Source organism: Callorhinus ursinus, unplaced genomic scaffold (assembly GCF_003265705.2).
Source record: "Callorhinus ursinus isolate GAN/ISIS: 27379988/994484 unplaced genomic scaffold, GSC_fseal_2.0 scaffold6, whole genome shotgun sequence".
Lineage (NCBI taxonomy): Eukaryota > Metazoa > Chordata > Mammalia > Carnivora > Otariidae > Callorhinus > Callorhinus ursinus.
In genome coordinates this window covers 47045159-47069315 of record NW_027397068.1, presented here as the reverse complement: position 1 = coordinate 47069315, position 24157 = coordinate 47045159, and the positions used below count along the sequence as shown (strand labels likewise).

At 37.3% G+C, this 24157-nt stretch overlaps 1 protein-coding gene and 2 pseudogenes across 7 annotated transcripts in view; 2 read left to right on the top strand and 1 right to left on the bottom strand.

The window, feature by feature from the left end:
- Positions 1–24157, bottom strand: part of L3MBTL3 (L3MBTL histone methyl-lysine binding protein 3) — a 121318-nt gene that overhangs the window by 40118 nt on the left and 57043 nt on the right. For all 7 annotated transcript variants that reach the window (XM_025865368.2, XM_025865385.2, XM_025865390.2 and 4 more), the window contains 4 exons: positions 18213–18289; positions 12560–12645; positions 10639–10749; positions 1304–1418 (listed from right to left, as the gene is read on the bottom strand). In XM_025865368.2, coding sequence (XP_025721153.1) covers positions 1304–1418; positions 10639–10749; positions 12560–12645; positions 18213–18289 — 389 coding nt within the window. The remainder of the gene's footprint in view (positions 1–1303; positions 1419–10638; positions 10750–12559; positions 12646–18212; positions 18290–24157) is intronic.
- Positions 5852–6343, top strand: LOC112818206 (large ribosomal subunit protein uL23 pseudogene; annotated as a pseudogene).
- LOC112818216 (ubiquinol-cytochrome c reductase complex assembly factor 6 pseudogene) lies at positions 9373–9791 on the top strand (annotated as a pseudogene).

Here is a 24157-nt window from a genome sequence, read left to right as displayed (position 1 = left end):
AAGTTAACCAGAAGGCTGTAAAATAAAAATTTTAAATCTTAAAAGTCTTTATTTTTAAAGGTTTTTCCCTATGCTTTTGTTCACACTATCTTTCTTCAACAGTGAAATGGTAGACTTTGATCTAACCCTCTTTCAATGTCAAATTCCAGAAACATCTAAATGTGAATTAATGCGGCGATTCTTGCAATTTTCATGAACTAAATAACGGCGATTCTTGCAATTTTCATGAAGTAAATAACATACTTAGTATGTGAATACTGGTATACTGTGAAAATTTCAGACACCACACTGGAATACAGAGAAACAGTTACAGATTCCATTCATACTACCCCCTCCACATTTCATACACTCCCTCATCCTGACCACTTATGTTAATGTGTAATGTGCTAGATGTTGTTCTAAGCATTCCCATATATACCTATGTGTGTATATATACATGTATCAAGTTTTTGGTTTTGTTTCATTTTGTCCTATACAAGGGATAGCACAGATGTGCACTATTCTGAAACATTTTTTTTCTTTGGTCTTTAACTTCAGTTCCATCTCAATGGTAATATTCTTTAATGGCTGTGGCACAGCGTCTGTATTATGAATGCACCAGAATTTAACCAATCTCTGTTTCTAAGGTTTGTTATTTTAAATATACTGTAACAAACGGCATGCATGTCAATTTTTGTACCTTTATGCAGCCTGTATGTAGCATCCAGAAATGAAGCCACTCGTTGGGGGACTGCACGCTAAACTTTTTAAAACCCTGCAGTTATCCATTGTATTTCCTATTTATTTTTTGCTACAATATATGTTTTCTTTCAAACCTGAAATTACAGTACGTCAAGTTCTCAGTGCTTACTTTTTTAACAACTGAATTTAAAGCAAATTTTTACTGAGGTTATTGTAAATCCCATGCAGTTTTAAGTAATAATTCATAGGGAGAGCCCTTGCACACTTTGCCCAGTTTTTTGAAATGGTAACATGTTGCAAAATTATAGTATAAAACCACTCCTGATACATTAGATTTTGATAGACTAAGTCTGACAAATTATCTTCCAAAAATTCAGTATCAATTTTAAAAGGTGAGGAGTACTTCTAAATAAAAGTAAAAAAATCTATATAAACTTTGCTTTTTCAAACATTCCATTTTTTCTTTTATATTTTTGTGACTACCATGTGACTGAAAATGTAGGAAGAGGAAAAGGATTACATAGAGAAGAAATGTACAGTGAGAAAGAAGTAGAAAGAACACTTTAAGGACTCTACACAAGAACATGGAAACATTTATTTAAGTTATCCTTGTGTCTCTTACTCAAAGGAGGCTGAAGAGGATGCCCAGTTTTTGAACACCAGCCCACAGGATGAATATCAGGACAATCTGCATCTACCCAGTAATCATAGCAACTATTCCAGCCATCAAAGTGAACCTGGATAACAAAAAGAAATTAACAGTACAATTCAGGTCACAAAAAATCCTACATTAGAAGTTCTACCCACCATAACCATTTTCATTCTCTTCTAAATTATACAGTAGATTTAATACCAAATACATTTTTTCAATTATTTAAATTACTTCATTTACACTATGAGGAAAACAGGCACTTTTGACCTATCTTTAAATTATCTGTCCATCAAGAAATGTCTTCCCAAGGGAATTTTTCCAGCAGTACTTCTACAGAAATACTATTATGTGTTATCTTCCAACACTAGAACAACTTGAATACATAACATCTTCATATAAGCAACACCAAACACCCAGTAAGTATTACTTAAGTAATGAATAAATCAGGGCAGGGAGGGAGGATGGGAGGGGGAGTGGAGAGCCAGAGGGCCTTTCATATAAAAGTCAACTCTCCCAGAGTTATGCTAATAAGGCTTTTTAAACACTTCAACATCCTATTAGAAATACACCCAGTTTACAAAATATCTCTCCATCCAATGCACTTCTAAATATCATTTTTTTTCTCATAAATAATTACAATATCTCTCAAAGACGTTTTAAAGAGTGGTCAGTGCCACTGTTATTGGCCACTATGTGAAAGCGCAATTGGTCCCCCAGGCAGGGTCACTAAGGATCAGCTAGGTAGCTTTTAAGTACTACATATATTTTATCTTTTAGGATGAAAGGATTTACCAAAAGGCTATATATATTTTACTTTTACATCAAGTCTGCCAGCTAGATTTCCTTAAGTCTGTGAATCCCTTACTCCTAACAAGACAAGAGATACCAGATGGATAAAAAATGCAAACATTAAAAGCTGAACAATACAAGTTCTAGAACAATGTACGAGTGAATATATTTATAATCTTAGAGTAGGATAACCTTTGTAAGTAAGACACCAAACTCAAAAGCCGTCAAATAAAGATTGTTCAGTTTGACTACATGAACATTTAAAACTTGAGAGTGGCAAATATTCTGTAATGAGTGGCAAATACCACCAAAAAGATGGAAGACCCATGAAAAACCTGAAAAACACATTTATTACGTATGTAACAATATACTCTGTTCCTTAATTTATATAGATATCATACATCAACATAATAAGATTAAAAGCCCAATAGAAAGATGAAAAATATAAACTGTTCATAAATAAGAACCTAACTATAAATAGTAAACATAAAAAGATAATCAGTTTCACTTATAACCAAAAAACTACAAATTAAAACCACAAGATGCAATTCCTTCAACCTGTCAATTCTGATTCTTAGAGCTGGTGAGTATGAGAATAAAAAGCTTTCTCACAGACTACTGACAGGAGTATTAATTAGCAAATACTTCTGGAGTGTTATCTGCAGTAACAATCACTTAAAATATATCATCTTTGACTTGATAATCTCAGTAACTCAACTCATTGTTTACAGTAGAAAACAACCTTGGTATCCACCGTTAGGAGACTGGCTAACTAAATTATGGTACATCTGTATGACAGAATAGTACAGAGTTGTTAAATACATGTATACGGGTTCAAAACAATGAATCCACTTTCTCAAGCTGAGAAATCAATTAATCCTAGAATCAAAGCCCACAGAATTCCACACCTGGAAGAAATCATAGGTATTATCTTAAAGAAGAGAAGAGATCACACAGCTAGTTGGAGTAGTAACCAAGCCTAAAATTCAAGGATCCAAATAAAATTATTCATTTCATTCACATACACTGAATATAAAAGTCGCAGAGAAAATTAAAGTAACCCTTTCCTTTCCTCTGATCAAAAACAATGCTCAACTAACAGTGAGATGACATTGATGATAATTTTCTAAAAATATCAATTTATGCTATCAAGGCTACCAATAAATGAGCAGACATAACTCAGTGTTACATGAAGTTTAAAGTGTCTTAATTCTCAACTAATCAAATGATTACTCTATTTTACTAGAAACATCAAACTTTCCTGGATTCTGATCTTGCTATTCCTAAATCCCATTTCTTTTACACTGGAATCAATGTTCACACATAATTCATGTCTCATTTGTTGTAGACAAACCACTACATTTTAAAAAATTCAGGTATCTTTCTAGAGCAAACATACTCAATCCTAACAAATAAATGGTTCTCCACCCTGGAAACATACCGGAATTTTCTCTATGATGAAAAGGAGAAAGAAATAAAGGGGGGGGGGAAAGGCTGAGCCTTCCTAGGAGACTGTTAATCCATAGGTTTGGTTTTGTGCATACATATGTTGTTTACTCAACTTCTAAGTAACTGTGGTGTGCTCTCAGAATTGAGCCCCAGGGATATTAACTGGTACATTATTGTACATCAATATAGTCTCTGAAAATCTTGCTATCATCCTAAATAAAAGGGTTCTTTTTAAAGTTTCCTTCCATATGCCTTTAAGAATGTTTATGGTAGATCTAGCATATCTGGTGACCACAATGTTTCATAGTTTTCCGTGACACTGAAATCTTGGTTTGGCAATGAGAAGTTATCTATCTAAGATTAATGTACTTTAGATACCATAGATATAACTAATACCTCCTATAAACTAGGTTGGTGGACAAGCTGGAGAATTTCAGTAGTTTAAGGGTTCAATTTCAGAGATAAAATTTAGTTTAAATATTATGAACAGAGGTAACAATAACATTCTCTCTGATAAGTACCAAATACACTTAAAAATGCTATCTGAAATTATATAAAAATCAATATATGCAAAAATTAATACTAACCCTACCAGATGAAATAGTTTTATTAAAGTTTGTATAGTTTTACTTCATCTTTTGTAACTTCTACTACTTCAGTCGCTGGCATATTAAGAGGTTTTAAACAAAAAACCAGACACTTTAATAATGTTATGTTTTACTCTTGCTGGGGACTATTCTGAAAAGAAATCAAATGTCTAACAAAGAACAAGAAAGGAAGATACATAAACATACAAAATGAAATATTTAAAAATTTTACAAACCCAAAAGAGATATACCAAATATTTATAATACAAATGTTCCAATATAAATACAAGTATATATGAAAGCAACTCAGCAATAATGCTGAATTTAATAAAGAATCTGAAGAAAATGAGATGAGGGGTGCCTGGGAAATTCAGTCAGTTAAGTGTCCGACTCTAGATTTTTGGCTCAGGTCATGATCTCAAGGTGTGAGACTGAGCCCCAAGTTGGGTTCTATGCTGGGCATGGAGCCTGCTTAAGATTCTCTCTCTCCCTTTCCCCCCCCCCCCCATGCCTGCTTTCTCTCTCTAAAAAAAAAAAAAAAAAAAAAAAAGAAGGAAGGAAGGAAGGAAAGAAGGAAGAAAGAAAAAGAAAAAAGAAAGAAAATAAGACGATTATGGATTAAAGTATAGTGAGGAAGACTTAACTCACACATATTTAAAATTATAGTTTAGGAAACTGGATACATTTTTATCTAGAAGCATTTTTTGGAAACTTTGTAAAACCTAAATGCCTGTTATTGACAACTTATCAAGAATAAGACATAATATTTTAGAAAGCACACTATTTCTTAAAAAGAAAAAGATTTGGTCGGATTTTCTCTTCTTGTGAAAGGCAACTCACTAAAGCACATTATAGACCCAGGTGCTTATTTTCACTCTCTTCTGAAATTAAAGTTATATCTGCAAAGGTATAAAGCCAGGAGGACAAATGGAGAAAAGTGGCTGACAGGTGAGAAGTGACAGCAATGTGTGGGGAAGGCAGGAGTGTTGACCTACAGGATAGAGTGGGTGGACTGCAGCCCAGGTGCCTGAGAACAGGACCAGAGCAAACGGATGTACTGGGCAAAACCCAAGAAGGACTCAATCTGGTGGCAGCAGGTAGGAGAACTCCCTTAGTCTGCTCCCCACTCTACCACTCCACCCACCAAAGTAACTGCCCCTTCAACAACCCTGCCAGAGAGTAGAGGTTTACCTTGTAGAGAAATAAAATCACTGAGGGTCTGAATTCTAGAACAAACCTGCCATGGCAATGGGCGGGACAGAAAGCACAGGAACTAAGCAAGAGCCGCATATTCCAACCCAGTCCCCTCTGTCTCACACAGAGACTGCCAGGGAAGAGACTGGTGGAAACTGAAAGCCTCCAGAGAAGGACTCAGATGCCCAAAATGGGTATCTCCCTGTGAAAAAGGTGGCTCTTCGCTTTCTTATCATACAGTGAAGTCCACTCATCTCTAAGTCCCACCCATGGAAACTGCTAACTTTTTGAGTGCCTTTTTCTTAAAGGAGACAGCCAGTCAAGGACCTGACATTTGTGGTGAGGCTCCAATAAAGCAGAGCAGAGACTAACTAATAAAGAAATTAAGAAGACGTAAGCAGGGAACAGAAGAAAAATGATCACTAGTATCCTCAGATAAGAAACAATATTGCTTCAAGTAATAAAAAGATGATGCCATTTAAAAGGAGGGGAGCCTTTTACAAAGATGGCGCCGAAGGCTAAGAAGGAAGCCCCTGCCCCTCCCAAAGCCGAAGCCAAAGTAAAGGCTTTGAAGGCCAAGAAAGCAGTGCTGAAAGGTATCAACAGTCACAAAAAAAAGGAGATCCACACGTCCCCTACATTCTGACGACCCAAGACACTGCATCTGCGGAGGCAGCCCAAATATTCTCGAAAGAGCGCTCCCAGGAGAAACAAGCTTGATCACTATGCCATCATCAAGTTCCCCTGACTATTGACTCAGCCATGAAGAAAACAGAAGACAACAACACATTTGTGTTCATTGTGGATGTCAAGGCCAATAAGCACCAGATCAAACAGGCTGTGAAGAAGCTCTACAACACTGATGTGACCAAGGTCAACACCTTGATCAGGCCTGATGGAGAGAAGAAGGCATATGTTCGACTGGCTCCTGACTATGATGCTTTGGATGTTGCCAACAAAATTGGAATCATCTAAACTGAGTCCAGCTGGCTAAATCGAAATATAAATTTTTTCACCAAAAAAATATAAATAAATAAAATAAATAAAATAAAAGGAGGTGAGATTAGAAAATAAGAAAAAAACTGCTGAAAATTAAAAAAAATCAGAGCTGTAATTAAAAATGCAACATAAGTTTTGGAAAAATAGAGTAGATATCTCTAAGCACGTAGAATAAAAAATCAGAGAAGCAAAACAGAAAGAAAGTATAAGAAAATCAAGGGGTCAGTTCAAGAGGTTTAACACCAGAGTAGGACTTCCAGAAAGAGAAGAGAGAAGACAAAAGAAGTCAACAAACTAGTAATACAAGAAACATTTCCAACAACTGAAGGACATGAAGCTCCACAGTAAAAAGCCTGAGTAGTCTGCATGATAAATGGAAAAAGACTCACATCAAGACATGACATCACAAAACACGTGAACATCAGGGATGGAGAGATGGTCCGGATGTGAGAAGATGGGGGAACAGTGCTTTTAATTTCTGTGGGGAAATGGTTCTCTACCTAGCATTCCACACCTAGTCACAGTATGAATCAAATGTAAGACCAGTAATACTGACATGCAAGCAGTCAAAAAAAGATGCTTTTCATCAACCCTTTCTTAGAAAGTTATAAAAAAGATGTGTTTCAGCAAGATAAGAGAACACTTAAAAAAAAAAACAAGTATGTTTAAAAAAATGAAATACAACATAGTCTGTCAGCAAAGAGCAATTTCAGGATGAAAGCTCTGGATAAGGCTTAGAGCAGAACCACCCAGATCACCATAGGTGACTGCTAAATTGTAGGAAAAAGGGTTCAAGGAAAAAAAGACACAGATAGCAGGTTTAAAAAAATATACTTGGGCTTTTGACAGAAAGACACGGCAGATTTATTGGAGCACTGGTAGACTTATGATACTATGAGCACAGAAAATTAAAAAAAAAAATCAAAACACAAGAAATTACTGACTCCAGGAAAAACAGTCATAAGAAAAAAAAACTACTCTGCTCAGCAGTGAACAAGATTTACTTATTCATAATAACATGAACATGGAAGACGGGGAAAATTTTTTTTGAAATGTGAAAGAGCTACTGAACCGGTAAAGGGTAGGGATGGATATGGTAAGAGCTTAATCCTGAATGACCCTAACAGGAAGGAAACAAACCAGACCTAAAATTGATGGAGTGACAAACAGCTGAATACAGATGTAATTCCTGAAAATGAGGGATAAAATGTCAGAAGCAGCAAAGGAAAGTTGCAAGTTTGTGTGTATGGGGAACCAAACGTGAGTGTGGGGGCGGATGGGGAAGGACTGTATTACGTTCTCACTGTCCCCAAAACATAAAGATGAGAGCAAAAACATTCTGCTTGTCTTCCTTCAGCATGTGATGAAATATATGAACGTTTTAAAATTTTTAATGGTAATAACTCAAGATCTGATATAGATCATGGCCCATAAAGGCTGATTTTGTTTCACTGAAGAGTTGATTTTTTCCCTGAAAAAGTTAAAATATTAAAATATTAAGCTATGCTAATGACTTAGTCTCTATATGCTTTTCCTCCTCCTTCCTGAAAAAGAAAGATAAGCATTCTTGCGACATCATCTCCTATATTAGAAAAACTTCTACTAATGAAAGCTTTTTGTAATTCTCAGAAGGCTCTGATGAATTCTGAAACTGAGTCATTGTTACCTGTTCACTGAGCTTCTGAGGACTTCATAAACACACAGGTAACTTTTTTAGTGGTTCACCTTTAGCTATGAAATTTACATCACCAATTGTGGAAAAGATAACTGTCAACTACACACCTCATAGCCAGATCTTTTTTGGGTGTTAAACAACGAGAGGGTGTACTGGAAAGTGAATTCAGCCAGAAGCAAAAAGAGATCCTTGGATTCTAGTCCAAACTTTTCCTATTAGCTAAGTGAACTACCCACTTTAGAGTATTTGACTTCCCTGGGCCAATATTTTCTCACATGTAAAATCAGAGTTAATCTAAAATTTTTTTATTATGAAAGTAATTACTATGTATTCCTGAAACCAGATCATTAAAAAGAAAACCTAATCATTTGTAATTCATTTATAATTGTAAAAAATCATTTATAATCACTCATAATCTTAGCCCCCCAAGAGAAGCACTGTCATTATTTTGGTCAGTTTCATTCCATAATATGCTTTTAAAAAACAATACCAGACATCATACAGAATAGTAAATCTGAGTTTTTTTCACTTGCCAATATTAAATATTTAACATCCTATAGATAGATAGTAATTTATTTTACCCATATCCTACTGTGGTTGTTCCCAATCTTAAATACTATAAACGACACTGCTCTCTTTTCCTTGTAGTCTTTATCTTTGCATATTCTCTTTGGTTAATTCCGTTAACATAAATTCCTAGGACTGAAATTCTTGAATTAAAGGGTTAGCAGCATTCAAGACTTTTGATGCCTTCGCCAAACTGCTTTTTAGAAAGGCCGAGACCCTTTATATTCCTACCAGCTATGTAAGAGAATAAACTTTTCATGCACCCAAACCAAAACACATTTTTTTCCAATTCTGACCAATTTGATTTTTAAAAATAATATTTTGTTTAGTTCTACACTTCTCTGATCATTAGCCTAGATTACTTAAAAAAAATATTTCTGGTCCTAAAATACTGATTGCTTTATGATTTACATTATCACACCAAAGACAATTAATAAGAAAAGGCACTTGAAAAAGGTTAACAGGCTCTCTATTATTTATAACTTCTAAAATATTGCATGATTATATAATCTTAAAAATAGTGAATTAAACAGTAAAATTTCTATTTTATACAAAACCACATTATACGTTTTTCATGTTATTTTATAATTTTTTATATATATGATCTCATTAGAGATAGCTGAATATGTGATTTATTTTTTTAAAAAGAGCATAAATTTAGACTCCTATAGCTTATTAGGACTGCGACTTAGTTCTGCCACTGCCCAGAATTAATAAGTTAATTCATTAACTCTTTATGCACCTCAGCATCAGATAAAATAGTGATAGTAGTATGAAAGCTGCTCGCGGGCGTGGGAGGGGCGTCGGGCCCCTCGGCGCCCTCGCGTCGCAATGAGCCCACGCGGCGCGGGGTGGGAGACAACCCGGGGTCCTCACCCCGCCCCACCGCTGCTGTGTGGCCTGTTCCCCGGCACGCTTTCGTCCTGATCTGGGAGCCATCTAACACTGCCCGCCTTTCCTCCCCGTGCAGACCCCCAACCATGCCCGTGGGCGTGTCCTGGGCCACGTATCTGAAAATGCTCGCTGCCAGCCTCCTGACCATGTGCGCCGGGGCCGAAGCAGTGCACAGGTACTACCGGCCGGACCTGGCAATACCTGAAATTCCACCAAAGCCTGGAGAACTCAAAACGGAGCTTTTGGGACTGAAAGAGAGACAACATGAACCTCAAATTTCTCAACAATAGAAACCTCAAAATACTTAACTCTGCCAAGAACTCCATGAATAATATTATAAGTATTAAATATATATTTTTAAAGTTTATTGAGTCAAAAAAAAATAGTGATAGTAACAGAAATCTGCAGTTATCACCACGAACGTCAAATAACGGAAGAACACTGTTACCCTGTAAAAACACCATGAAAATCTAACATCTTGTTGTTTCCATAACTGTTATTATTCTGAAGAGAAATTCCAAACAGTCCTGTGGAGTAAGTAGAAAGAATGTTGCTCTGGTTTGAGAGTGAAGTTAACACCAAAGCCAGAAACAGAACTTCTAGCTCCTCGCCTGAAACTGAGGCTACACTTCACGTTATCAGCCTAGGACAGAACAAACTGAATCCACCTTCCTAACCGTTCGCTGACCCTGCGAAAGGTACAATCTTATCTTCTTTATAAGATTATTTCTCTTTACTCATCCTATATTAAAAGGATGTACTTCTGTACTTTTCTTCTGAAAAGTCTACATCTAACACAACTCCATCAAAAAACATTAACCTTCAAGTTTTCAAAAAAAGAGCATACTATCGGAGAATGAGGTGTCATATTCCGAAGAAATCACTCTATTATTTATGACGGACTTTTAATATTTTGAGTGTGTGCTAGGAGGAAAAAGGTGGATACAACATATTAAATGTCAGTCATAAAGAGAACTTGCATCGATTAAAGGAAAACCTGGATAAATATTGACAAAGATGCACAGCAGCTTTATTTGCATATTCCTATAGTCTTACTAATTACAGGACTTCACAAATTAAATACTGGCTAAGTTTCCAACCAAGATCTCTCGTAAAAAAGATAAAACAAAACCCCAACAGAGAACACTCACTTTTATTCGGTGATCATCCGTGTCTGCAACTGTTGCTACTCTAATAAACATAGGATTTCTTTTGTCTATGACTTCAAGCTTCATTTTTTTCTGGAATCCATGTGGAGGTTTCTGTCATACAGAAAATTTTACACGGTAAGATTCACAGGAAGAGAAGGTGGGCTCTGGGTCACAGCGACAGATTAAGATGAGCTATTTACAGAATCAACCTTCAAACTCGCAAGTTCCTCCAACAGCTTTGGACCTTACCCTCCCTATCAAAAAACACAATCCCAAATCACATGGCCAAACCCCGAGGCAACAGAAACAGCCAGAGCACCCAGCCACAGGAGCAGACAGAAAGCAAAAGATCTTAAGATAAAATTCAAAATGTTGCAGTTATTTGATTAGCCATAGGGGAGGCAAGACCTTTTTCTCATTAGTTAGAAGGAGGTGTCTTGGCAAAAACCAACAAGTATTAAAATAATTTATACAAAGAGAGGAAAGAACTTTAAAGTGGCAGAGAAGTGACACAGATTAGAAATGATCATGAGACCAAAAAGCAGATGTCTTTAAAAAAAGAAAATTAGCCATCAAAACATGCAAGACCCCTTGTTAAGAATCCCTCTTGTAAGAACAGGAATGAGTACGGAGGACCTTTGCTCCTATACCTTAGCTACCTATGCCTCAGTACTTAGCAGAAACCTAGAAACCCCCCAAAAAGTGACAGGCTGTAGAAGGCAAGGTGATTGTTTCGTTAGGCAAACTGCTTAACTTTTCTGAACTTCACACCCCTGTTCTTTAAACTGGGTAGAACAAAACTGTGGCTCTGAAAATTAAGTGTGAAAATTATGTAAAGGATAAAAAACAATGCAAGGCATCTGAAGGCCAAACTAGAGAAATCATAGTTTTCTTTCTGGTATCAACATGACAGGAGACATGCAGACTGATAGTGATGTGATTTTATCCAGTTCAAAGCAAAGTACAATGCAGTTCTTCTTTGTAATAGCTTGAGTTAAAGTTAGAGAGTCAGGTAAAAATTCTTTAGGGCATGACTCTATTCATTTTTAGATCCTAAATTTACTATCAGATACGTCCTTTAAATGGCTTTTCTTCATGTAATATACTTTTTTCTCTCAAAAATTTTTGATGTTCTTTTCTGTATGTGGGCCCATACGTCTAATTAATTCTATCATTAAAAACTCTAGCAATTTGTATATGAGAAAATCATTTAAAGAAAAGTGATGTCTATGATAGACTAATTATGCTACATTAAAAATATTTTTAAAATATTTAATATTATTTTTCTTGAAATTTACAGAAACACAGAAATTATAAAGGAAGTTGTTAGAGATGAAAAAAATTTAAAATACATTTCATTACTTTAGAGACAAAAAAATGTAAAATATATTTCATTGCTTATTCTTCCCTTGCAAAGAAATCAGGTTTACTGTGAATCTTACCAAGTTTTATGTAAGATGCAATGACTCCGGTTAGAAAGATACTATAAAAAAAGCAGGTGACCTTGTATTTTGATAATTAAACATGCTGATTAACAGCAATAAAATGAAAAACAGCATCTCAGCTTGCCATAAACAAATCTAAAGGAACCATTAAATATAATTTTCATTAGAAAATATCCTGTCTTGTTTTGGTTTTTCAGAATATCTAGCTGGAAAAACAGAAGTCTGCCATAAGAACACAACAACTCATTCCACAAAATAATTCAAGCAGAATTATTTTCCAAGGAGACAAGTCCAAAATGAAGTATTTTCTGGATGTAAACAATACGAAGTCAAAAACATCTTCTGTGGTCTGCTGTTTCCCTCCCCCACTTCCTATTCTGGTTCACTTGTACTATCTCTTTCTGTTCTTGAATTTCAATGAATGAACACTATTGTCAACACAAATTAATCAAATAGTGTAAAACAAATTAACTCACCACTTTGAAAGCTCTTGCAGGAGCAGGTAAAGAATTGGTTTCTTCTAAGTACTTATCCCAAGAAAAATGTTTCACGTTCGGATAACCTAAGAAAGAAAAACGTAAATCCTGTCAGGTTTAACCAAAATGACAGTGAGAACCACAAACTGACCTGTAAAATTATGATATATTATTGTATAACCTAGGAAGTTATGTTCATATTCCACATAATAACTTTAAACTGAATAACACACTCAGAACTAACTGTAATAATTACATTACTTTCATCTTAATCAAGACTCCTCTATTACCTTTTATTTTTAATTTTTTTTTAAGTTTTATTTCAATATGTTATGTCACAAACCTCTATTACCTTTTAAATGAGAATTTAACATATATGTAAATGTATAATTTATATTCTCAGGTAAGTCCTATATACAGATACACATAAGCCAAAAGGACCCTTTAATGTCCAATTCTAATTCTACTAATCTAGGAAAAATCCCATGTACATACAGACAATGCACAGATGTTTGTTAATGTAAAAATGTAAAAACAATTTTAATAACCATAATATAGAAAATGTGCAAATATAAATATATATATATTACATATGGACTAGTACATAGGGACTAGAAAGCATTTATTAAAAAGAATGAGGCAGATTTACATATACTAATATGTGACATATTCCAGATATACCATCATATTGTTAGATCAAACAAGCAAAATCAAGTCACAGTATTTTTTTTTTAAGATTTTTATTTTATTTTTAGAGAGAGAGCATGAACGGGGAGAGAGGCAGTGGAGAGGGAGAGGGAGAGGGAGAGAACCTCAAGCAGATTCCACACTGAGCTCAGAGCCTGAGGGGGTGCTCAATCTCAGGACCCTGAGATTATGACCCGAGCTGAAACCAAGAATCAGACGCTCAACCGACTGAGCCACCCAAGTGCCCCAAGTCATAGAAGAGTATTAATAAAATATGTAGAAATAACTATCCCTCCTTCCTCTTGCCTCCTTTTGTTTCCTCCAGAGCTCAAAATCCATGAGGCAGGCATGAGCAGGAATTAACAGTGGCTCAGTGGGGTGGGAAATTGGCTACATTAAGAGGACTAAAAAAATAGGTAAATAAACTGAGATAAAGGAAGGCAGATTTCTTACTGACTGAAAAAAGAGGTATAAATAGAGAAAGTAGGAAAGTAGAATTGGTCTTGGGTCTTGGATATGAATTGGAACTAGTGATATAAATTCATTGTTTTTAATATCTAAATAGATATAGAAATATACATAAATATAATTTTTTTATATTTTACATGAATGTATTTCCTAACTATATCCTCTGAGGGGACAGAAGTAGCATCATCCCAGTAGCAATGAGCACATCTACCATTTAGATTTTAGTTTGAATCAAGGAAAGTACAAGATAAGCCTAGCTGTGCCAGAGAGTAGGAGGTTCTCCAAAAATGATTAGAACATGTCGAAGGACACAGTAACTACCTTAAAGGGATTCCCACTGGCCAAATCTGAGAAAACCTGGACATGAAAGTAAATAATGCTGGTTACAGATTATAACTCATTGATAAAAACAGTAATGTATGAGTCCATGCAGAGATAAGAATGAATACATGGGAAGATGATAAAGCTATTCTTTGCAGAAGAGTATCAACTAATTATGTACAAGGAATAAAAAAAATTAGCATTTAGCAGCTGTCAGAATAATTCTTACTAGAAATATCAACAGATGTTAAAACTAGTGAGTGATGCAGGGATGAAGTACAGGATATTCACACAATCTCAAAGTATCTCTCCACAAAATAGTTACTAATTACAGAGAGAAAAAAACTGTGTTAGTGGAGAAGCCCGGCAAACACCATCTTTTTTTTTTAAGATTTTAAAAATTTATTTATTTTAGAGAGGGAGAGCGCACATGCATGGATAAGCAGAGGGAGGGGCAGAGGGAGAGGGAGAAAGAATCCTCAAGCAGACTCTAAGCCAGGCATGGAGCCCAACGCAGGGCTCAATCCTAGGACCCTAAAAGCGTGACCTGAGCCAAATCAAGAGTCAGACACTTAACCAACTGAGCCACCCAGACGGCCCTGGCAAACACATCTTGATCAATTAATGGTAAAAGATCAGTAGTGAAACAAATGACATCATGTGCAACCTGACAGGATGCAGTGAGAACACAGCGCTGTTTCTGTGATGTTCCTGCCAAAATACATAACTCAGATCCAATCATGAGGAAATGCCAAGCATATCCAAATTAAGTAGTATCCTACAAAATGACTAATCTGTGGGGTGCCTGGATGGCACAGTTGGTTAAGTGTCTGACTTTGGCTCAGGTCATCACCTTGGGGTCCTGGAATGGAGCCCTACATTGGGCCCCACGCTCTGTGGGGAGTCTGCCTGTCCCTCTGCCCCTCCCCTGGCTCGTGCACTCTCTCTCTCTCAAATAATTAAATCTTTAAAACAAAACAAAACAACAAAATGACTAATCTGTAATCTTCAAACATACTAAGGTCATGAAAGCCAAGGAAAGCCTAACTGAAGGAGAGTAGAGGGATATAACAACCGAGTGCAACGTCTGATCCTTTTAGTACAAATGACATCATTGATATAACTGACGAACTTGAATCGGTCTCTGGGTCAAGGGTATTCTTGCAACTTTTCTGTACCTTTGAAGTTATTTCAAAATAAAAGTTTAAGAGCAAGTATGCAAACATATTTCTATGACTACAAACATTTAACAACATATTTTTAAGGACCATATCTTGCACAATTTAATATTCAAGCTGACTGCACATGCATGGAAGTTTGTATATACAAAGAGGCAGAAAGATTTTTCTGGAGAGATACAAGGATACATTCTTAAACTATGAGAGAGAACAGCCTCTATTACCTCTATTTTCACTCTGAAGTTTTCAGAACAAGCATGTATTAATGTACAACTGGATACAAGGATACACTCTTAAACTATGAGAGAGAACAGCCTTCTATTACCTCTATTTTCACTCTGAAGTTTTCAGAACAAGCATGTATTAATGTACAACTGGATAATTCAAAATAAAATCATTTTAAAAGTCACAAAGACTTTAATTTTGGAAAAAGAACAGTAGACATGCTACATATTTTGAAAAAAAAACAGGAACATGGGGTGTCTAGCAGGGCAGCTGAGGGGACTGATGCAGGATGTAGCAAGGGTGGCAGAAGGGCACCTGGGATCCTTCTCAGACAGGACATCAGAGATGCAGCCAGGAAACCTCCCTTAGAGAAAAGGGACTGGAGAAAGAGCAGCTTTGTTGTCATGGCACCGAAGAGTGACATAAGCACAGGCCTTGAAAACCATTATTTGACAGGTTGGTTTTTTTAAAACATTTTTTATATGTATGTGTGCTAAAATATATAGCACACAAAATTTATCATTTTATCCATTTTTAGGTGTACAATCAGTGGTGATAAGCCTATTCACGTTGCTGTGTTTGGTACTTTTGAACTTTTGGGAAATTTGGATTTTTTAAATGTGTCAAAAAGCTATGGCTTTTCCCTTCCACTGAATTATAAAAGTCCATGAAAGGAGACAGATGACTTGGTTATTTGCCTCCTATTAGAAGTCAACAATGATGCCTTACACCAGCCCTTCCCACAGTACTTAAGCCAGCACTGTGAAGACATAACCAGGAACCTCCTGTTCACTGGTTCTCTGTTTATTTACCAGATCTCTGATTATGACCATAAAGGTGGAAAAGAAAAAAAAAATGGATCAATACTAAGTGGGGAAATCTAAGAGTCCTCACAGCAACTCAGATGGTAACAGTGACACACAGGTAACTACACGATCAATATTCACTGGCTCCTAATACTACATAAGCCACAGGACACGTGAGAGCTGTCCAGGAAAAATCCTCCAGGCAGCACCACATTTGAGCCATGAAACTGTTCATATCTTGTTTTAACACTTCGTTTATGCTAATGCTCTTTCATCTTCAAAACAGCTCTATAAATCCATAAAGGACAGGGCATTTTTGTCCCTAACACAGGAGAAAACTCAGAAAGCAGAAGGGACTCACCTCACCCATCACTGGGATGGTGTAAATGGTCCCCTAGGTGAGTAACTGATCAGACACTAAGACACGGTACCGAGGAACTGGAGACAAGCCCTCACATGCAATCAGCTGTTAGAATGGAATGAGACAGGTACTGGAAGCTCCAAGCTGAGTCTTTGCTTCTTCTATGCTGCCGGCAACAACCACAAATGAGCTTGAAGCAAACCAAGAAGCTATCCTTTGCCTGTGACAACGAAGCTGTCATCACTCACATAAGTACCCGTAAGTAACCACCTACAGCGCAGTGACGCTTTGTGTCAGCTGAGGACCCTGTCTTTTCACCCACGTGGTAGCCGGGGCACCTTCACCAGGGATATGCCTGGGAACCCGCGGTCTTAATTATGCACATGAAAATCAACTCAATGTGACGTACAGAGAGACTACTTATCGGCAGTTAGACTGTTCCCTCTCAAAAAGAAAGTGAGGAAGCTAAGAAGGGGCCACGGGGCCAGAAGCAGACAGCTGAAGGATCTGAACACTGTAGAGAACAGAGAAGAGGTGCTACCAGCAAAAAGGTTGGAACCAACAACCCAATAGAAAAAGGAAAAGTGAGTATGGGAGTTCTGGTTCAGGTTATTAAAAAAAAAAAAAAAAAAAAGTCTAAAGCCTCAAGTTCTCACTTAAATGTGAACACTGTGCTTCTGTCAGGCTTGCCTCACATGTGGGTCAAGGCTCCAACCACAAGTGGCTGTCCCCTATGTCCACTCCTCTATAGTATTATACAATGCACTTCTGTGATTAGACAATATATTTAAATGTGTATTAATGTAAGATCTAGAAATGAATTTCAACTTGAGAAAATAAAAGATCTTTTTAAAAAAAAGAACTTGGGGGCGCCTGGGCGGCTCAGTAGGCTAAGCATCTGCTTTCAGCTCCGGTCATGATCCCAGGCTCCTGGGATCGAGCCCCACAGGCTCCCTGCTCAGTGGGGAGTCCGCTTCTCCTCTCCCTGTGCCCCTCCCCCAAGATCATGCACACATACTCTCTCTCTCAAATAAATAAAATCTTTTAAAAAAATTTTAAAAATTAAAAAAAAAATAAAAAGAACTTATTTTCCAAAGAAGGCAACCTTTGATACTCTGTTATGGACTAAACCAGTGAATATACTTTCAGGTGTCTCAGGGGTCAGCAAACTACCACCTGTAGGCCAGCCGTGTGGTCTTTGCAAATAAAGTTTTACTCCAACAAACTATGTTCGTTCGTTTTTGTATCATCTAGGGCTGCCTTTGTGCTAAAATTGACTTGAGCAGTTGTGACAGAGGTTGTATGACTACAAAGCCAAAAATATGTACTCACTGGCCCTTTACAGAAAAAGTTTGCAGACTCTTGATGTATATGAAGAATATTAGACACATAAGGGACACCTGGGTGGCTCAGTGGTTAAGCATCTGCCTTCAGCTCAGGTCATGATCCCAGGGTCCTGGGATCGAGCCCCATGTCAGGCTCCCTGCTCAGTGGGGAGCCTGCTTCTCCCTCTGCTGCTCCCCTGCTTGGGCTCTCTCTCTCTCTCTCCGACAAACAGAAAAAAATCTTCTAAAAAAAAAAATCTTAGACACATAATAAACACAAACCTGGTGGAGTAATAAGCGTTCTTCTATGTTCTTTACACCAACCGACTGGATGAATGTGTGGACTCGATGCTTCACACCTGCAGTTATATAAATCACAAAATTATAATTATCAGGATGAAGTCTCAAATACAAGTAAATGTGTACATAAATAATCATATAGGCAAACAAGCTAAAATTATGTCAGCATCTTGTAAGGGCAAACATGCAAAAAGCTGGAAGCTCAATCACCCTCACAACACAAGCATGGTATTTCTATCATCTGTTACCATGGCAGAGGCCAGGTATCGGGACGGCGTAGTCCCTTCCTAGTCTCACCTCTTTCTTCTGTCATCTTTACTTCAGTCAAGCACATGTCTTCGTAAGACCTCTTCAGCAGCAGGCATTAGGTGGCATCTGATTCCTTGCTCCTGATCAAACTGTTCTGTGTATTCCTCATCTTAACGTGCAACTCGTTTCATTCATTCATTCGCTCACTCATTCATTTAAACACTGAGCGCTTACAATGCACAAGACCCTGGGACAGACACTGAGGACAGAGGAACACAGAAAACATGTGCAAAGTTCCTGCTTCTGTGGGGTCTGCAGTATACTGGGAAGACAGGAAATAAATTAACAAAATATGCACTCTGGAGGCACAACACTACGGGGACAGGAAGTGGAAGAAAGCAGAGAGCAAAAATGGAAAGGCACCCCTGTATACAACAGCTTTAAGGTGGCCTCCCAAATAAGGTGACACCTAAAGGAAGTGAAGAAAGAGAACCGAGCCGCTCAAATGTGTAAGAAAAAGCCATTCCATGCAGAGGGAACAGCAAGTATAAAGGCTACGAGGTGGGAGTCTCACAGCTGGGTCAGGAATAGACCAAGGGAAGCAGAGAATAGGGAAGAGTATTAGGAAGGGCCTTTAGGCATGATAAGGTCTTGGGATTCTACTCAGAGCAAAATGATATTTACTAGAGTATCATGCTGGGGTTTTAGGCAGAAGAGTGGCATAATCTAATCTATGTTTTGAAGTAATTATTCTAACTGCTTTGCAGACAATTAACCACACTGGAAATGACATGAGGCTCTTAGAAGGCTTTTGCCAGAGTTGACGATGGTGATCTGGACCAAATTGCTGGTGGTAAAGATAACAGGAAGTGATCATGTTTTTAGGTCTATACTTTAAAGAAGAACCAACAGGATATGCTGGTAGATTTGATATAGAATGTGATTGATGTGAAGAAGTCAAGAACGTTCCAAGGTTTAGGGCATGGGCTGCAGGAAGAATTAGGACCATTTCCCGAGACGGGAAGACTGCAGACAACAGTTTCTGGCATTGCAAACAGTGAAGAGACTTGTTATCAACATATGTTTGACAGACAGGGTAAGAAGTCAAAGAGATAACGAGCATAAAAATCTGGAGTTCAAAGACAAGATCAAGGGTAAAAACACACATGTGGGAGTCATCAGCATTTGGGATATTTAAAGTCATGAAGAGAAATGAGGCCATCCAGAAAATGCATATAGAGAGAGAACAGAAGAGGTAGGAGGCAAAGAAGTCTAAGAAGAAATGTCTGGAAAATAAGAGAAGAAGGAAAAAAAGAAGAAATCAATGCTGATGCTGGATCAAAGAAGAAAAGAAACAAGAACTGATCACCAGTTTTACCAATGTAAAGGTCTTTAGCATTCTTGACAAGGCTGTTCTGGTGGAGTTGGGGATAAGAAAGGGCAGAAACCGGAATAGGGACTGTTTTTGTTTTTTTTTTTTTTAAGATTTATTTATTTATTTTAGGTGTGGGGGCGGGGAGAAGCAGAGGGAGAGAGGAACTCGAGCAGACTCTGAGCCGAGCACAGAGCCCAAGGCGGGACTCAATCCCATGAGCCTGAGATCACTACCTGAGCAGAAACCAAGAGTCAGACACTCAACCGATTGCACCACCCAGGCGCCCCTGGAATGGGGTGGGTTTAACAGAAAAATGGAAGGACTGCTGCAGATGGAGTCAACTAATAGAAAAAACATGCTTAAGGAACTGTTTTAAAAGGAAACCAAGAACAAAAGGAAACTTTTGTTTTTGTTTTTGTCGGGAAATACACGGGGAAGCTGGATGAGGCATACATGGACATTCTCTGTACAACTTTTTTTTTTTTTTTTTTTTTTTAAGTAAACTCTATCTCCCAACGTGGGGCTCAAGGTCACAACTCTGAGATCAAGAGTCGCACTCTCTACTGACTGAGCCAGCCAGGTGCCCTCCTCTGTACTATTTTTTAAGTTTAGAATTGCTTTAAAATAAAACTCTTTATAAAAGATGGGAAATATTACTTCATTTATTCAAGAAATACATGCCGAGCAACTGCCATGATCAGGGTAGTGTTCTAGGTGCTAGGTCTACAAGGGGTATCAAAAAACCCCAAAATCCCTTCTCCTATTTGGATACTGATAGGAATAATTTAACAGAGAGGGATGACCTATTGATGGAGAAGACAGAAGCGACTCGGTGGGAGGGAACAGACTCTCAGGCATGAGAGTGGGCCCCCAAGGCAGAGGCAGGCACAACACCCACAGTCACAGAGAGAGTTCGGTCTATGGGCAGAGATCAGGAATATACCCACCAGACAAGGTAGTGGGAGTACACGCACATCTCTGCTGACAGTCTTTTTTCTCACTGACCAGGAAACAAGGTTATCAGTTGAGAGGGAGTGGGGAAGGAAGTGAGAGAGGTTCGAGGGAAAAAATGGAGTGGAATTTAGTGGTCCGGAAGAACAGACAGGAATCGGTCGAGCAGGATTATGGGGCAGGCCTTAAGGCCCCCCTGAGGTTAGCAGTCATGACTGTGACATCAGACGAGGGAGCGTGTTGTGCCTTTCTCTACAGCTCCATTCAACCAGTCAGGTGGTAGACACAAAGTAGACACAAAATGAGTTCAACCAGGGTTGGGATTTTGCCAGGCAAACACAATATAAGGTAGTAGAGGCCACAGTTACAAGGGAGTACTTATAACAGGATTACAAAATAAATGTATAGGCATCTAGAGACATATCACAATTAAAATCTGTAAAAAAAAATTTCCCATTGGTGTTCTCAAAGTTCAAGGGCCAAATGGTTGAGATATTCAATGCATTGCTAGCATATTAAAGGCTATGAAGTTATCCTATAAACAAACAAGTTTCAAATTATTTAACTTAGTATTCCCTAAAAACATTTAACTATAATATTCTGCTTTAGTGGGCAATCCATTAACATCACATGGAACACTAGTGTTCTGCAGAACACAGTTTGGAAAATGTTGGTCTAAAGGATGCCAAAGAGTCCAGTCTTGCTCTATTAACCAGATCCGTTGAGCCTATGCTAAAAAATCAGGAAATCTCAACATAGCTCTCTGGATGGAAAACTAAAAGATAGAAAGCCAGAAAGGTAACACAGTGGCTAGAGTTTCTGGTGAATAAAAAAAGCTTATGACTACTAAAAAACAAAGAACTTTCTAAAAAATGCTCTAAGTGAATGAGATCAACATATAATCACCTCTTTTCAAACCAGCTTTCAAATTAGTAGCCCTGAACAGTAAACAAGGTGAGCTGATATAGCCTCAATTTAATTTTGATTTTTCTCAGAATTATTTCAGTGAAAAATACCTTTAAATTTATAGTTAAAGGTTTCTTCCTTTCTCTTCCTGTATTCACTTGTTATCTCCTACCATCCTTCCCCACGCTATTATTTCTCTTAATCTATGTATTAGGGTTATGTGTATATGCGTATGGCATTATTTTAGAAATGTAAAAAGAAAAGAAACACTGGTCAATGCTAAGTTCATACAGCAATTGGTACATTTCTTACAATGATTTATTTTCATAAAAGATATTTTAATATACAATTCCTTAAAATACCTTCTGTTGTGGGAATGCAAATCGGTGTAACCACTGTGGAAAACAGTATGTAAGTTCTTCAAAAAATTAAAAACAGAAATACCATATGATCCAGTAAATCACTATTGGGTATTTACTCAAAGAATACAAAAACACTAATTCAAAAGAATATATGCACCCTTATGTTTATCACAGCATTATTTACAATAGCCAAATTATGGAACCAGCCCAAGTGTCCATCAATAGATGAATGGATAAAGATGTGGTAAATACATACAATGGAATATTATTCAGCCATAAAGAATTAAATTTTAGTATTTGCAACAATATGGATAGATCTAAAGAGTGTAATGCTAAGCAAAATAAGTAAGTCCGAGAAGGAAAAATACCGTATGATTCCACTCATATGTGGCATTTAAGAAAAACAAACAAAGGGGTAAAAAAAAGAGGCAAACCAAAAACCAGACTCTTAACTATAGAGCACAAACTGATGGTTGCCAGAGGGGAGGTGGGTAGGGGGATGGGGGAAACAGGTGAAGGGGATTAGGGATACACTTATCTTGCTGAGCCCTGAGTAATGTGGGTAATTGCTGAATCACTAGATTGTACCCTGAAACTAATATAACACTGTATGTTAACTATACTGGAAATGAAATGAAATAAAAGCATTCTGTTATAAATTGTATAAACAAGGCTATAAAGCTCTATTTCCAGCTATTCTACTCTTTTCTGAGACAATCATTTGGTTATGGATTATTACTGATTATGTTTTGCCTCTATTTCAGAGAAATTCTTATTTTATTTTAGAGAAAGGCATTAACTCACATAGGGCTCATTAAAAATAATAAAAAGAACACATACACAATAGTTGTCTACTTTTTTTCTTCCCAGTCTAATACAGCTTGTATCAAATAGTTTTTATAACTACCTGCCAGGCTCATGGTGATTAAAGTAACAACAGTGACATTACTAATTCTTTTGATTTTACTGCATTTCTCTATAAACTGCAGTTAAGGAAAATACTGTGGTGTATCTTGGCCACACATTCCTGTAAGACTCGAAGCTTATTTAAGGTTTTAATGCTGCCTAAATATTGATCAAAGTCACCATTTAAAATCAACAGGAAGCCATCTCAGTAGAGAAAACATAAAGAGCCCTGTTCCCATCTATTGTACCATACTCTGCCTGTCAGCCAACAACACTTTATGGAGACTGAAGTTGGAAGACTGGGGAAATCCTTTCTGCTACTACTGTAAAACAAGTCATCTCTTAGTCCCATCTAGTGTTCAAAAGCAGAAATGTAGCCAGAAAGAAATGTAATTATAGAAGAACAACTGATGGTGAGAAGTTTGTAAACTGTTGATCACTGTACCCCCTTTTCTTTCTTTTGGGTTTTTACATATATCATCAAAGAAGTCTGTGTCAAACATTCTTTTAAGTCCATTCCTGGGGTGCTTGGGTGGCTCAGTTGTTTAAGTGTCCAACTCTTGATTTCGGTTCGGGTCATGATCTCAGGGTCATGAGATGGAGCCCCGTGTTGGGCTCTGCACTCAGCATTGGGCTCTGCACTCACCGAGGAGTCCGCTTGGGGGATTCTCTCCCTCTGCCCCTCCCCCTTCCCCTCATTAGCACACGCTCATGCTCTCTCTCTCTCTAATATAAATAAATCTTAATTAAAAAAAATAAAGTCCGTTGCATAAGTGAGTGCAACTTACTCATGAAGGCTGCTAAGATCTAATCAGACCTAGACTGGTAGACTTTGAAAAGGTCAGAAACCAAAGAAATCACTCATGAAAAACTCGTGTTTGTAATATAAGGATAAAGAGAGTAGATGCTAAGATATTCATTTTATGGAAACATAAAGAGGTTAAAGTGACTTCACCAAGCCTTCCAGGTGAAAAGAAAGAGATCCTGGTTTTATCAAGTCAGAGCCAATAGCTCAACAAAATGCACACACGCTGGGCTCTGCAAATCTAGGCAGAGAGTCAAACAAGAACATTTCAAGATGCTCACTTAAGGAAAATATTAAAGTCTTCATTTCAAGCAATAATGGTTCAGATTCTTTGAAGAAATACAGGACACTTGGCCTCACCTACTCCCTGAAT